General features: G+C 39.4%; 1 protein-coding gene across 1 annotated transcript in view; it reads right to left on the bottom strand.

The window, feature by feature from the left end:
• trabd2a (TraB domain containing 2A) overlaps positions 1-12,174 on the bottom strand; it is a 66,309-nt gene extending 54,135 nt beyond the window's left edge. Inside the window, exons 1-2 of the mRNA XM_072692751.1 lie at positions 11,398-12,174; positions 5,199-5,759 (exon numbers count right to left, since the gene is read on the bottom strand). Of these exons, the coding sequence (XP_072548852.1) occupies positions 5,199-5,759; positions 11,398-11,505 (669 nt within the window). The 5' untranslated portion in view covers positions 11,506-12,174. The remainder of the gene's footprint in view (positions 1-5,198; positions 5,760-11,397) is intronic.
• Positions 12,175-12,505: the final 331 nt, after the last annotated feature.

The following is a 12,505-nucleotide window of genomic DNA, read 5'->3' as shown; positions in this document are numbered from 1 at the left end:
AATACATCTCGGTGCCCCAGACCATGGTTGAGCGGAGCATTTATTTCAATGGCTCCATTGACGCTGTTATGGACAGACGCCACCTGAGGAATCTAAGGTATCTGATACCTGTCTGTTTGGTCAACAGGATTGTGGTAACCAAGCACTAGAGTGTCCTGGAAGGAGGGAGGTAAACAGAGACATGCTCACACACAGTGTGAAATTGATTCAGGAGCGCAGTGGTCCATATCAGGAGCAATGGTGTACCACTGGATTGTTCAAATTTGGCACTGAAGACTCTTTTGTGTGTTCTTTTACCCTTTGAATGACAGATGGCATATTTTATTCTATACGTAATCTATACTCTATACTTAATAACGATCATTGCAGGGTTTAGAAGGTTGCAAGAAGCATTATCATCACAAACCCTGAAGCATCAACTGATGGCAATCCGATAATATTCTGGAAGGATTTAACTGTGTCACAATCTCAACAAAGGGTCTGAGAAGAACAATAAATGAGCAAAACTAAAATAATTTCTCCACTCTGTCTAAGCCAATAAACCCAGACAGATAGAATTCCTCCTCACTGCCAACGGCGTTGGCTGGCTTCAACTTTAAACAATAGTCCGTCAAAAGTCTTAGTCAAACACTCTGTAAACTCCCCAGCATCATTCTCTGTGCATTTGCTCAAAGGCACTGAATTGAAAACACCTGTTATTCCATGTCTTGGGTGTGTGAGATGTTTTTTCTGTTTCTGAAAATCTGGCCAGTGCAAATTCAGATTTGGCCATCGACTGCTGCTGGTTCTGTTTCCGTTTTAACTCTCATCTGCATCTGGGAAGACTCCTTGTTCAGCATTATCCACAGAAAAGGCCATTAAAAGAGATTTTAATATTTGACTACAAGAAGAGAAACTTTCCTGAGAGATAATTAAGCACAACCTCACAGAGGAAGATTGCTTCCTGACTGTTTAGTTTCCGTTATTGATGGAAACATCACTTATTTGGAGGTAATCTAATCGTAGTGTGGTTCGGACATGTTTTCCACTCTCGCCGAGGCCAGACCAGATCATGAGGTATATGCTTGTCTGCCGAATTGTTGGTAAAAGAAAAGTAAATATGTCATAAAGATTTATACAAAACTATATTTATACAATATTTAGAATTTGCAATACAAAAAACATGTGAATCTGTCATGACTGCAGTCTCTTCAACATTTTGTTTACATTATTGTGGCGTGTTCAGAAAGTGTTTGTGACCCTGTCCAGGCGTGCATGCATCTGTGTAAAGAGAGTGCAATAGAGTAAGTTGTTAGATAAAGCTCTGCTTTTGTACTGCATCGTTGTGGCTCAAGTGTCTCTCAGACAACTGCTGGTTGACGACTTCTCCCTAAGCACTTATAGGTGTGTGTTTGTGTGCTAGCCTACAGTTCAAATTCTAAAAACATTTGTGCTGTTTTGATGTGTCCAAATTTCGCTCTGTGCTTTTTTGTTGCATAGTGGTATTTCGGTACGTAAGAAGCCTATAGAACAAACGTTAAACGTATACCGAGTGAACCGCCATGCCATCCAGCACTATACAGCATGTTATATGTTTATTTATATGTATTTTTTTAAGTAGCTCATAATTAAAGCAAGTGCAATGTTTGCGCTAAGACCTTCTTCAACTCTTGATTGTGATTCATCTCGTTTTCTCTGTCTTTCTTTGTTTTTCTGTCACATTAACATAAAAGCTCATATTTCTTGCAGTGGAAAACAAAACAGCTTGAACTGTAGAGGAGGAAAGAACATCACAATTAAGGCAGAGCTGATGACTGCTATCACAGCTCAGAAGATTGTTTGGTCAGATCAGCTGAAATACCTCCATATCTGAAGCACTCGGAGTTGTTCCAAAACAGAGTGGGCAGAAGAAGAGGGCAATTTAATCTTTCCTTTAAGGAGCACCATCTGTGCAAACGTAATTTATCATTATTGAGAGTGTTTTTCTAATGCCTCACAATTTGGCCTTGAGATTATTTTCTCAGAGTCGTGGAGTTATGCTTAATACTGCAAACTGGTAAATATTAAAAACAGTTGTGGAATTTAAAACGTGCAACTCGAGTGCCAAAACCTATTAAAGGCTCTGGCTGCTTGCTACATTTCTAATACTGTCAAAGGAGGACTGTTTCAGGATTAGTTTGAGCAGCTGAATGTATACAGAATCATAGACTTTAAATAGAACACATTCAGCAATTTTACCGTGACGCTTACAGTAACACAGCTATTTACAATACCAAAAGCTGGTATATACATGTTAAAGATGGTGTGATAAAGTTTTCTATACCAGCACTGATTAAAATGATATAAAACCATGATATCAACCCCTTAAACAGTCTATGGCTTGTAGTTACTGAATAGTACACCTTAGTGTGTAATAAACCTTGCTGCGTTAAGGGGTTAAGGATACTGATTCCATGTATATAAGCACTTCCCTTAACATGGCTTAACACTCTACTAACTGACCATCTGAACATCACTGCTCAGTAACAAGAATCCCACAGTCCTTACTCATGTTAGGCTACAGTTTCCAGCTTTATCAGTCCAGGTACTGACGCGCAGTATTGAATTGCTGCCATCTCTAATACATGTGTAACTTTCTTTCATTTGCCTCCTGCATTTAATCACCACTGATCTAATTCATGTAATAAAAGACTACCACAGGTGTCTCCTTTGAACATTTTCCAGGTGGAGACCCTGACAGATCTCCCTCTTCCTTATTTGCACATCTTAGTCACACACCATTGACCGATGAAGCAGGAGAGGGAGGGTGAAAGAGAAAGCTCTGATGGACGCTGGCTGAAATGATGACAGGGCAGCATGGGTGCGCATCACTCTGCCAGTCAGGCATAACTTAGCTAATGAACCTGGACTGCACATTCCTCTGTGTCCCTGTTAGAGACGAAAGGAGACTAGGGGCATTCATCATCTCTGTATGGCCCATTACCCTCACTGACGGCAGCTGAAACCAGCACTTCCTCTACCCACCTTATTCCACCTCTCAGCCTTGGGACCATTGTACAAAGTATTGGCTCTGGGTCAGTCTCTCCTTTAAATCATGATGGCTGAGGTCAGTGTGGTCCAGGAAAAGACTGATCCAAGATCAGCACCATTCTGGAGCACTCCTGGGATGTTTTGGATGGACCGGACTAGCCTTTTTTGACAAGTTAATCATTCTCACAAATTGGCTTGGAGATCCTGCACGCCACAAAGTCTGTTTGGGAACTACAATATTTTCAGAGGGAGTTGAAAGCTTAGTCTCAACAACTTTCAAAAGGATAGATGTCTGCCTCAAACATGGGTTGATGTTTCCACTGAAGGATAAGGTCTGCAAGTCAATGTCAAAGCTTCCATCAAGTGCCCATTTTTTTATAAGCGATAATTTTCTGGGAGTATTTCATTGCACATAGGACTCTAATTACAACACAAAGCCACTTACACTGAAATTACAAGGTCATTACCATATGATCAGCATGTGATTAATGTATTATGATAGCTCATTCCAATCATAATGATTAATTGTATCCATTAAAAGACATAAACTCTGCACGGTTACCAAACCAGTACTGTAAGTGAGTAGAAATTCTGGATTGGTCTTTCAATAATAAGTCTGGTAGCCTGAGCTCCTGGGACTACCTTTATACATTATAGCTTTCAAAATTAGAATCGTTATAGTATGTTAATGGACTTGTGGATACATCGGAAAGCTGTAAATATGCAGAGACGTCTTCTAACCAATTGCAGCATCTAAACCAATCACAGCTCCAGATAAGTGTTCTGTGGTTCTTCTAACCAATTGCAGCATCTTAACCAATCACAGTTCCAGACAGATGTTCTGAGGTTCTTCTAACCAACTGCAAGTTCTTAACCAACCACACATGTTCTGTGGTTGTTCTGATGAATTAACGGTACAGAATATGCCCAAATGTTTGTGAACACCCCTTCTGATGAATTACTGACATAGATGTGCAAATACATATATATGTCTATATAGTGCATATATAAAAAATAATGCCCAAATAATATTAAATATTATTTTACGTAATGTCTCAATACACAGCAATATTAGCACTAGTAACACAAGTGATCCTAATGACATCAGTTGTATGAGAAGCGGTGTGCTGGTCCCAGAACAGCATGCTTACTCTGAAAAGCCTGATGTGCAAGGGCTCTGGTGCCTGGCTCTGTATTTAGATGGTGTGCCTCCTGAGTGTTAGCTAAAATTGCCATGAGTAATCCCCTTAGTTCCGTCCCAGTATTAGCACAAATTCCAGCAGCCGCTACATGATTTCTGAGTGGCTCTGTGTGCTTTGAAGGACACTCATAATTGCGGGGGACTAATAGGCCCACTCTCGCCTTCTGCTCCAACAAGGGGGTTTTGAGTCCGATTCAGACGAAAACCATTACTCTCAAATTTATCTTAATAACGGAAGACACACCAAAAGCAGACTATTTGTTCAGCTGATAGAAACCCACACCCGCTACGCTGCTAGGCCCCAGTCCCCGCCAATCCTGGCTACTCGTCTTGGACCTTGAAGCTTTAACTGCGGCCCATAATGCAGATGTAGCACTTTAAGTCAAAAATGTCTTTTAAACAGGTTTCAGCATTCTCTTTGAAAAACAAGCCTAGTTCTACAACAGTATTACAGAGTTATCAGTGACTTTATTGACTAAACGCGTCAAAGAACATTCTAGCAAAGCCCAGAAGCTCTTGACCGTACAACATTTTCTGCCGCAGAGCTTGACCATGACAGCAGCCCAGTAATTTGTGCGGATAAAGTTAAATGTGCAGTAATCAGCGTGCCTTAAAACCACTGGATTTCCTTTCAAGCCCCTTTGCCTCCTCTCTTACTATATCAGCCATTTAGGCCCAGGATTAGGACTAATAGGACAAAAGCCTTTTTCCCCTCTCCATGCTGGAATTTGCAGGCCAATACACACAAGGAGTGTCTTGAAATTCCTTATTTCCAAAAGGAAAGCATCAAGGGTGTGCACTTCTCTTAAACAATGCTTATTTGACTTTAAGAAACTAGAATAGTTCTTTTGTCTAAGAAAGAAGAAATGCAGACAAAGACATCTTTCTCAGAACACACACACAAGTCTGACATTTTCTGCTAGCTGAGGTTTAATTTCTGTCTTTACTGACAGTGTCGGTATGAAAGTCACACATGCTGGGCACCTACCTGGGAGAAGTTGAGTCCATTGAGTGGATGGCACTGCTCCTCCACCTTTTCCACAGCTCCTGTTTTCTTTTTCATCCTCTCTGCCTCCTGGGCCAGGTACAAGTCCAGCACAGGTACGCCCCGAGTTTTAATGTCTGCCTCGGTCAGCGAGTTGACCATTAGCATGACCCAAACGGGTCTTTTGCGCTCCCAATTCCCAGCGATGGCGTTAAACAAGTAATCAGCGTATAGGCCCTTACCCCTTTGGTCAGGAGTCATCCAGGAGGGCATCATGAGTTTGACATACTCCAGGTGCCTCTTGAGGCGTCGATAGATGTCCCTGGGCAAAACATCCTGCAGGTTTTCCCCCTGTGGGAGGAGCTGACAACTAGTAAGAGCTGAAATTGTGTAGGGGTCTGTGAGGTCCAGCTCAAAGTAGACAATGTTGCTCTCCTGGAAGGCCTTCTTAGAGTTTTCCGGGATGTAGTCCCACACCCGGGTGTAAGGGACATGAATGGTCCCGTAGAAGTACGAGGGTGGGTCACGTTTAATCGTCCACAGGAAGGAGTTCAGCTCACTTTGCTATGCCCCATGGAAAAAGAGTAAATCAAAATCATCAGTTAGTGCTGGGCAGTAGTGATCAAAGTAAATATTACATTTTACAAATATATCATGGTATCATGGCATTTGATGATATTTAAGTATGCATTTATATTATTATAAGTACATGAAACATCCTGAGTACTTCTACTCTATTCTAAAAAGTCTAAAAGGTCCATTAAGAAGCATGTCTGTAGAAGAGATATGAGAGTATGAAAATCCCTTAAACTGGTGAAGAAAATTTACAAGTCAAGGCTTTTTAGATCTTTAAAGTTTCCTCACACTCACATATCTCTATTACAAACTTTATAGAACCAATAGCTGTTATTCTGTGTTACGCAAAGAACCATTAAAAGCACGTTTATTTTCGAGTGTAGAGCAAATTAAATATTTATTTTAAAACGAATTGTACTGCATGAACCTAAGAATTTCAATTACTACATGAAAAGGCTGTGCATGACACATTGTTTCTCAAGTTTTTGCTGGACAAATGTCATAGTTTAAAAACACTCATGGTGGACAGGTACATGTAAGGTGTTGTAAAACAAAGTAGTCATCAGAGAAAAAATTTAACACTACTTTATCATTTAATTTTACGGGATTACGGGATTCATGTACGTTGACTATTTATACTGATCTTATGGTAGAGATAACATTATCCAGCACTGCTATGGACAAAACAAATACGTTTTGTCCCTTGGTTGAGCCATTGAGCCTATAAAAGTGCTTTATTCAATAAACAGTGACACCCATTAGCCTGACCTGTAAAAGTGCTTTTTGCTTTGATATTGCGTAGCACAGATGTCATGATATTAAACTGCAATGTTACTTTATGTTAAAAGACAATGATTTATGTCTGTAGATATGAGTAGAGCCACTTTCAAGTTTCAAAGTGAATGGCAAAGGTTTAAGTGGTGTTATTATAAACTTGAGATATTAATGAAATTGTTATTCCTGTGCAGAGTTTGCCCGGAGAGCACTGAAATAGGCCTATAGGAAATAACACTTTAGTGGATGTTTATTCAAAAGCTGATAACTGGCGTAATGGGCTGCTAATATGTCATTAATGCAGCAATACACATTGGAGCACTGAGAACACCAACATCCTAATAAACTCATTTCACTTAAGTACTTCACATTAAATTAAATTACATTACCCTCATTGAGTTTGATTGTTTCATTGAAGACAAACCTTTTTTTTTAATGGCTGGGGACCATGTAAATGTCAATATAAACGTCACTATAATAACAGCCTGTACTTTTCAAATCACATCAGAAGAACATGCAATATTTAATCTTGAGCAGCGAGGGCTCTAATCAGCAGTAATGGACAGGTCGCTGTTTTTACATTAAATAAATCTTGAGCTGCTCCATCTGGCTATGTTAAGAGTACCAGCCAGCACAGTAAAATCACCAGTGTTATAGTCACAGTTTATTCATCTCCAGTTGGACTTGAAAACTTTGTGGTCTATGAAAACCATAGTTGGTTTAACTTTCTAAGATCTTCATGAATAGGGCTGTGTATTGACGAGACCCTGGCGATATGATAAGTACCATGATACAGAGGTCACAATTAAATTTACTGGGATATGCTGTGATACTGTGAGCAAAGCAATATAGTACAATCTTTTCAGTAACTCTGTCATAGTATAAAAACACACCATTATGTGCATAAAACTGAGTAAGAGAAACTTTTTATGCTGTTTTATACATTTTATAATGCAATTAGAAGAGAGGGATCTGAAGACAGGGTACAACACTGCTATCCAGTGGCTGATGCTGTGTTTTTGAGAATATAGTATTGCAAAGCATGATATTGTGATACTTAAGCGTAATAATATTTTTTAATTTGTGAAATTACAGTAGTTCTCTAGTTCAAGTTACAGCTGGACTTACGTAAAATCTGTAGATGGCTCGACACTGTTGACTTTTACTTTACTTAAGTTTGATTTTTAAAAATTGTATTAAATGAAACGAAATGATTTTCATAGACTTTTCAGTCTTTCACAGAAAACTTTAGATTGTTCAATACCACTTATATTCATTTACACAAGTTTGTTTTCCAAACATTTAATCAAAAATTAAACTGTGCTTTCCAGAGATTGATCCTACTTTTTCTGTTTGTCAAAATAGATATTCTACACTGTTTATAGCTATAAAAGTTCATACACTCACTTTAATGGCCATTTTATGACAATTTGACTTCATTTGTATTTACCTTTCAACATTTTCTGTTAAGGTCCTGACAGAGCATCATTTGAGGTTCTAGGTGGTTCAACATTGTATATATTACTTTCATCATTTTGTAAAAGCAACCTTAAATCATTTGTTCCTCAGTGAAAACTCAAAGTGGTTCAGCAGTGGTTAAATTACACCTTTGTTTACTTCCAGGTCCCTGCTAGACTTCAGCTGGGTTAAACACTGGGTATTTTTACTTTTAAATTGTATTTTAAATAATTTTACTTTAGTTCTATTAACCTTCCAACATTTTCTGTCCAGGTCATGGTAGAGCTTCAGTGAAAATAATACGGATGGATCAACACTAGTTATATTACTTGTCAGTAATTAAATGTACTTTTAGGGATGAAATAATACTTTATTTCCACCTTCCAGTCATTGTACTTTCCAGTGTTTTCTGTCCAGGTCATGGTTGAAATTTTACTTCATTTATTTCCACCTTCCATCTTCAGTGGAGCCTCTAGGTGGGGCCACACTAAGTATTGTACTTCCATTAATGTCACTTTTAAAGCTATTTGAAATAATTTTAAATGTTTAGTTCAGGTCCTGACAGAGCATCATTTGAGGTTCTAGGTGGTTCAACATTGGATATATTACTTTTGTAAAAGCAACCTAAGATCATTTGCTCCTCAGTGAAAACTCAAAGTGGTTCAGCAGTGGTTAAACACTGGATATTTTCCTCCCCATAGAGTCACTTTTAAATATATTTTAAAACATTTTCTGTCCAGGTCATAGTTAATCATCAGTGAAAATCCTAGCTGGATCAACACTGGTTATATTACTTAAATAAATTCACTTTTAAGGATGAAATTATACTTTTTACATTTATTTCCACCTTCCAACATTTTCTGTTCAGATCATGGTGTGGCTTCAGTAGGGACCTCTATGTGGTTCAACTTATTTTACTTCCCTTAATGTCACTTTTAAAGCTATTTGAAATCATTTTACTTCCAAAATGTTTAGTTCAGGTCCCGACAGAGCATCATTTGAGGTTCTAGGTGGTTCAACATTGGATATATTACTTTTGTAAAAGCAACCTAAGATCCTTTGCTCCTCAGTGAAAACTCAAAGTGCTTCAGCAGTGGTTAAATTACACCGCTGTTCACTTTCAGGCCAATTTTCTGTTCAGGTCATGGCGTGGCTCTAGTGGGACCTCTAGGTGGTTCAACTTATTTTACTTCCCTTAATGTCACTTTTAAAGCTATTTGAAATCATTTTACGTAAAAAAGCTTAGTTGAGGACACATCAGGGCTTCAGTAGGGACCTCTATGTGGTTCAACACTTACTTCCAAAATGTTTAGTTCAGGTCCTGACAGAGCATCATTTGAGGTTCTAGGTGGTTCAACATTGGACATATTACTTTTGTAAAAGCAACCTAAGATCATTTGTTATTGCTGGTTATATTACTTAAATAAATTCACTTTTAAGGATGAAATTTCACTTAATTTATTTCCACCTTCCAACATTTTCTGTTCAGGTCATGGTGTGTCTTCAGTGGGACCTCTAGGTGGTTCAACTTATTTTACTTCCATTAATCTCACTTTTAAAGGTACTTGAAATCATTTACATAAAACCCTTAGTAGAGGACACATCACCACCTCTATGTGGTTCAACACTGAGTATTGTACTTCCTTTAATATCACTTTTAAAGCTATTTGAAATCATTTTACTTCCAAAATGTTTAGTTCAGGTCCTGACAGAGCAGCATTTGAGGTTCTAGGTGGTTCAACATTGGATATATTACTTTTGTAAAAGCAACCTAAGATCATTTGTTATTGCTGATTATATTACTTAAATAAATTCACTTTTAAGGATGAAATTTCACTTAATTTATTTCCACCTTCCAACATTTTCTGTTCAGGTCATGGCATGGCTCCAGTGGGACCTCTAGGTGGTTCAACCTATTTTACTTCCATTAATCTCACTTTTAAAGCTACTTGAAATCATTTTACATAAAAACCTTAGTTGAGGACACATCAGGACCTCTATGTGGTTCAACACTGAGTATTTTACCTCCATTAATGTCACTTTTAAAGCTATTTGAAATCATTTTACTTCCAAAATGTTTAGTTCAGGTCCCGACAGAGCAGCATTTGAGGTTCTAGGTGGTTCAACATTGGATATATTACTTTTGTAAAAGCAACCTAAGATCATTTGTTATTGCTGGTTATATTACTTAAATAAATTCACTTTTAAGGATGAAATTTCACTTAATTTATTTCCACCTTCCAACATTTTCTGTTCAGGTCATGGTGTGTCTTCAGTGGGACCTCTAGGTGGTTCAACTTATTTTACTTCCATTAATCTCACTTTTAAAGGTACTTGAAATCATTTACATAAAACCCTTAGTAGAGGACACATCAGCACCTCTATGTGGTTCAACACTGAGTATTGTACTTCCTTTAATATCACTTTTAAAGCTATTTGAAATCATTTTACTTCCAAAATGTTTAGTTCAGGTCCTGACAGAGCAGCATTTGAGGTTCTAGGTGGTTCAACATTGGATATATTACTTTTGTAAAAGCAACCTAAGATCATTTGTTATTGCTGATTATATTACTTAAATAAATTCACTTTTAAGGATGAAATTTCACTTAATTTATTTCCTCCTTCCAACATTTTCTGTTCAGGTCATGGCGTGGCTCCAGTGGGACCTCTAGGTGGTTCAACCTATTTTACTTCCATTAATCTCACTTTTAAAGCTACTTGAAATCATTTTACATAAAAACCTTAGTTGAGGACACATCAGGACCTCTATGTGGTTCAACACTGAGTATTTTACCTCCATTAATGTCACTTTTAAAGCTATTTGAAATCATTTTACTTCCAAAATGTTTAGTTCAGGTCCCGACAGAGCAGCATTTGAGGTTCTAGGTGGTTCAACATTGGATATATTACTTTTGTAAAAGCAACCTAAGATCATTTGTTATTGCTGGTTATATTACTTAAATAAATTCACTTTTAAGGATGAAATTTCACTTAATTTATTTCCACCTTCCAACATTTTCTGTTCAGGTCATGGTGTGTCTTCAGTGGGACCTCTAGGTGCAAGGTTCAACCTATTTTACTTCCATTAATCTCACTTTTAAAGCTACTTGAAATCATTTTACGTAAAAACCTTAGTAGACGACACATCAGCACCTCTATGTGGTTCAACACTGAGTATTTTACTCACTTTTAAAGCTATTTAAACCTTCTGGTCTTCACTGAAAACTCCAGTTTGGTCCAGGACTGCTGATGTTACACCTTTCTGTTCAGGTCACAGCTGGACTTCAGTAAGAACTGATGCTGGTTAAACAGTGCTGATTCTCATTTTTCACATCTAGCACTCTTTAAGAGAAAAGTGGACTCTCCAGAGGCTCCAGAGGCTCCAGAGGCTTACCTTCCTGTTGAGGTCGCAGCTGGCTGGCTCCCTCAGGCTCCGCTGGCTGGCCTCCACCAGCAGGGCGAGGCAGGCTTGGACTATCGCTCCCCAAGCCAGCAGCAGCATCTCAGCGTGTGTCTGCTAGCTAACTAACCGTCCCGCTGTCTTCACTCTCTCCTAGCAGCTCCCTTTTCTGCTCCTTTGGCTCATGGCTAATCTCCAAACTCCACTAAACTACCTGTAGCAGCAGGTCCTGGTGGGTTCTCGCCATTCTGGGAGGGCATGGACGGGGTGACGTTAACCAGGCTAGCTAGCTAACGTTACCTGTCCTCTTCAGGGTGAATTATTTTGTACGTTTTTAACTTTTTAACAGTCACATAAACAAATACAGGCACATGTCAGCCAGCGGAGAACAGTGTTAGGTTAGCTAGCTATAGCTAACTAGCTAGCTAACGTCCCTCAGCAGCCGCTCGGCTCTTCGCCGAACGAGCCGGCCCGTCCGTCGGCGGTAAAGTCGTCAATAAAGTCGGTAAAACGGAGCACACACACTCTCATGGCGCGCACACACATGCGTGGGGGTCCATTACACCGGTACCGGCCGGACTTTTACCGCTTAAAGCAACTTTTCTGTCAGAAATTCGCCGGAAACTGAAGACTGCGCTCAGCCCGGGCAACAGGTCGCTGTAACGGCACCGCGAATTCAAACCGTAACGGTCGCCCAACGAACCCGCAGCGTCTCCCGACCGTTAGTCGCTCGAGCCGCTCTCCCGTCTCCTAATCCGAGCAGGAGCGGCTGTAAAGGCGCTGGAGGGGCAGTGAAGCGAAGTCCGTGAGCATCACTGACAGAGCAGGACTTTTTACCCCCTCCTGCCCCAAACCGCTCCACCACTCCCACCCCTCCCCTGCCTCCACGCGCTCCCATACTGCGCCTGCAATAATCTGATTGAAGCGCTTTCTGGAGGAGGAGCGTGAGAGCCCGCGTGCTGCGTCCTGCAAAACAGACACACACACACACACACAAACGCATGCATGTATGCATGCACGGATATGCACGTATATGCACACATATATATATATATATATTTACATTTTCTGCGTTAGATAGAAATTCGCACGTGCATGCATT

Source organism: Salminus brasiliensis, chromosome 1, assembly GCF_030463535.1.
Source record: "Salminus brasiliensis chromosome 1, fSalBra1.hap2, whole genome shotgun sequence".
Lineage (NCBI taxonomy): Eukaryota > Metazoa > Chordata > Actinopteri > Characiformes > Bryconidae > Salminus > Salminus brasiliensis.
The sequence above is the reverse complement of the archived record's forward strand: the minus strand, read 5'-3'. Positions and strand labels throughout refer to the sequence as shown.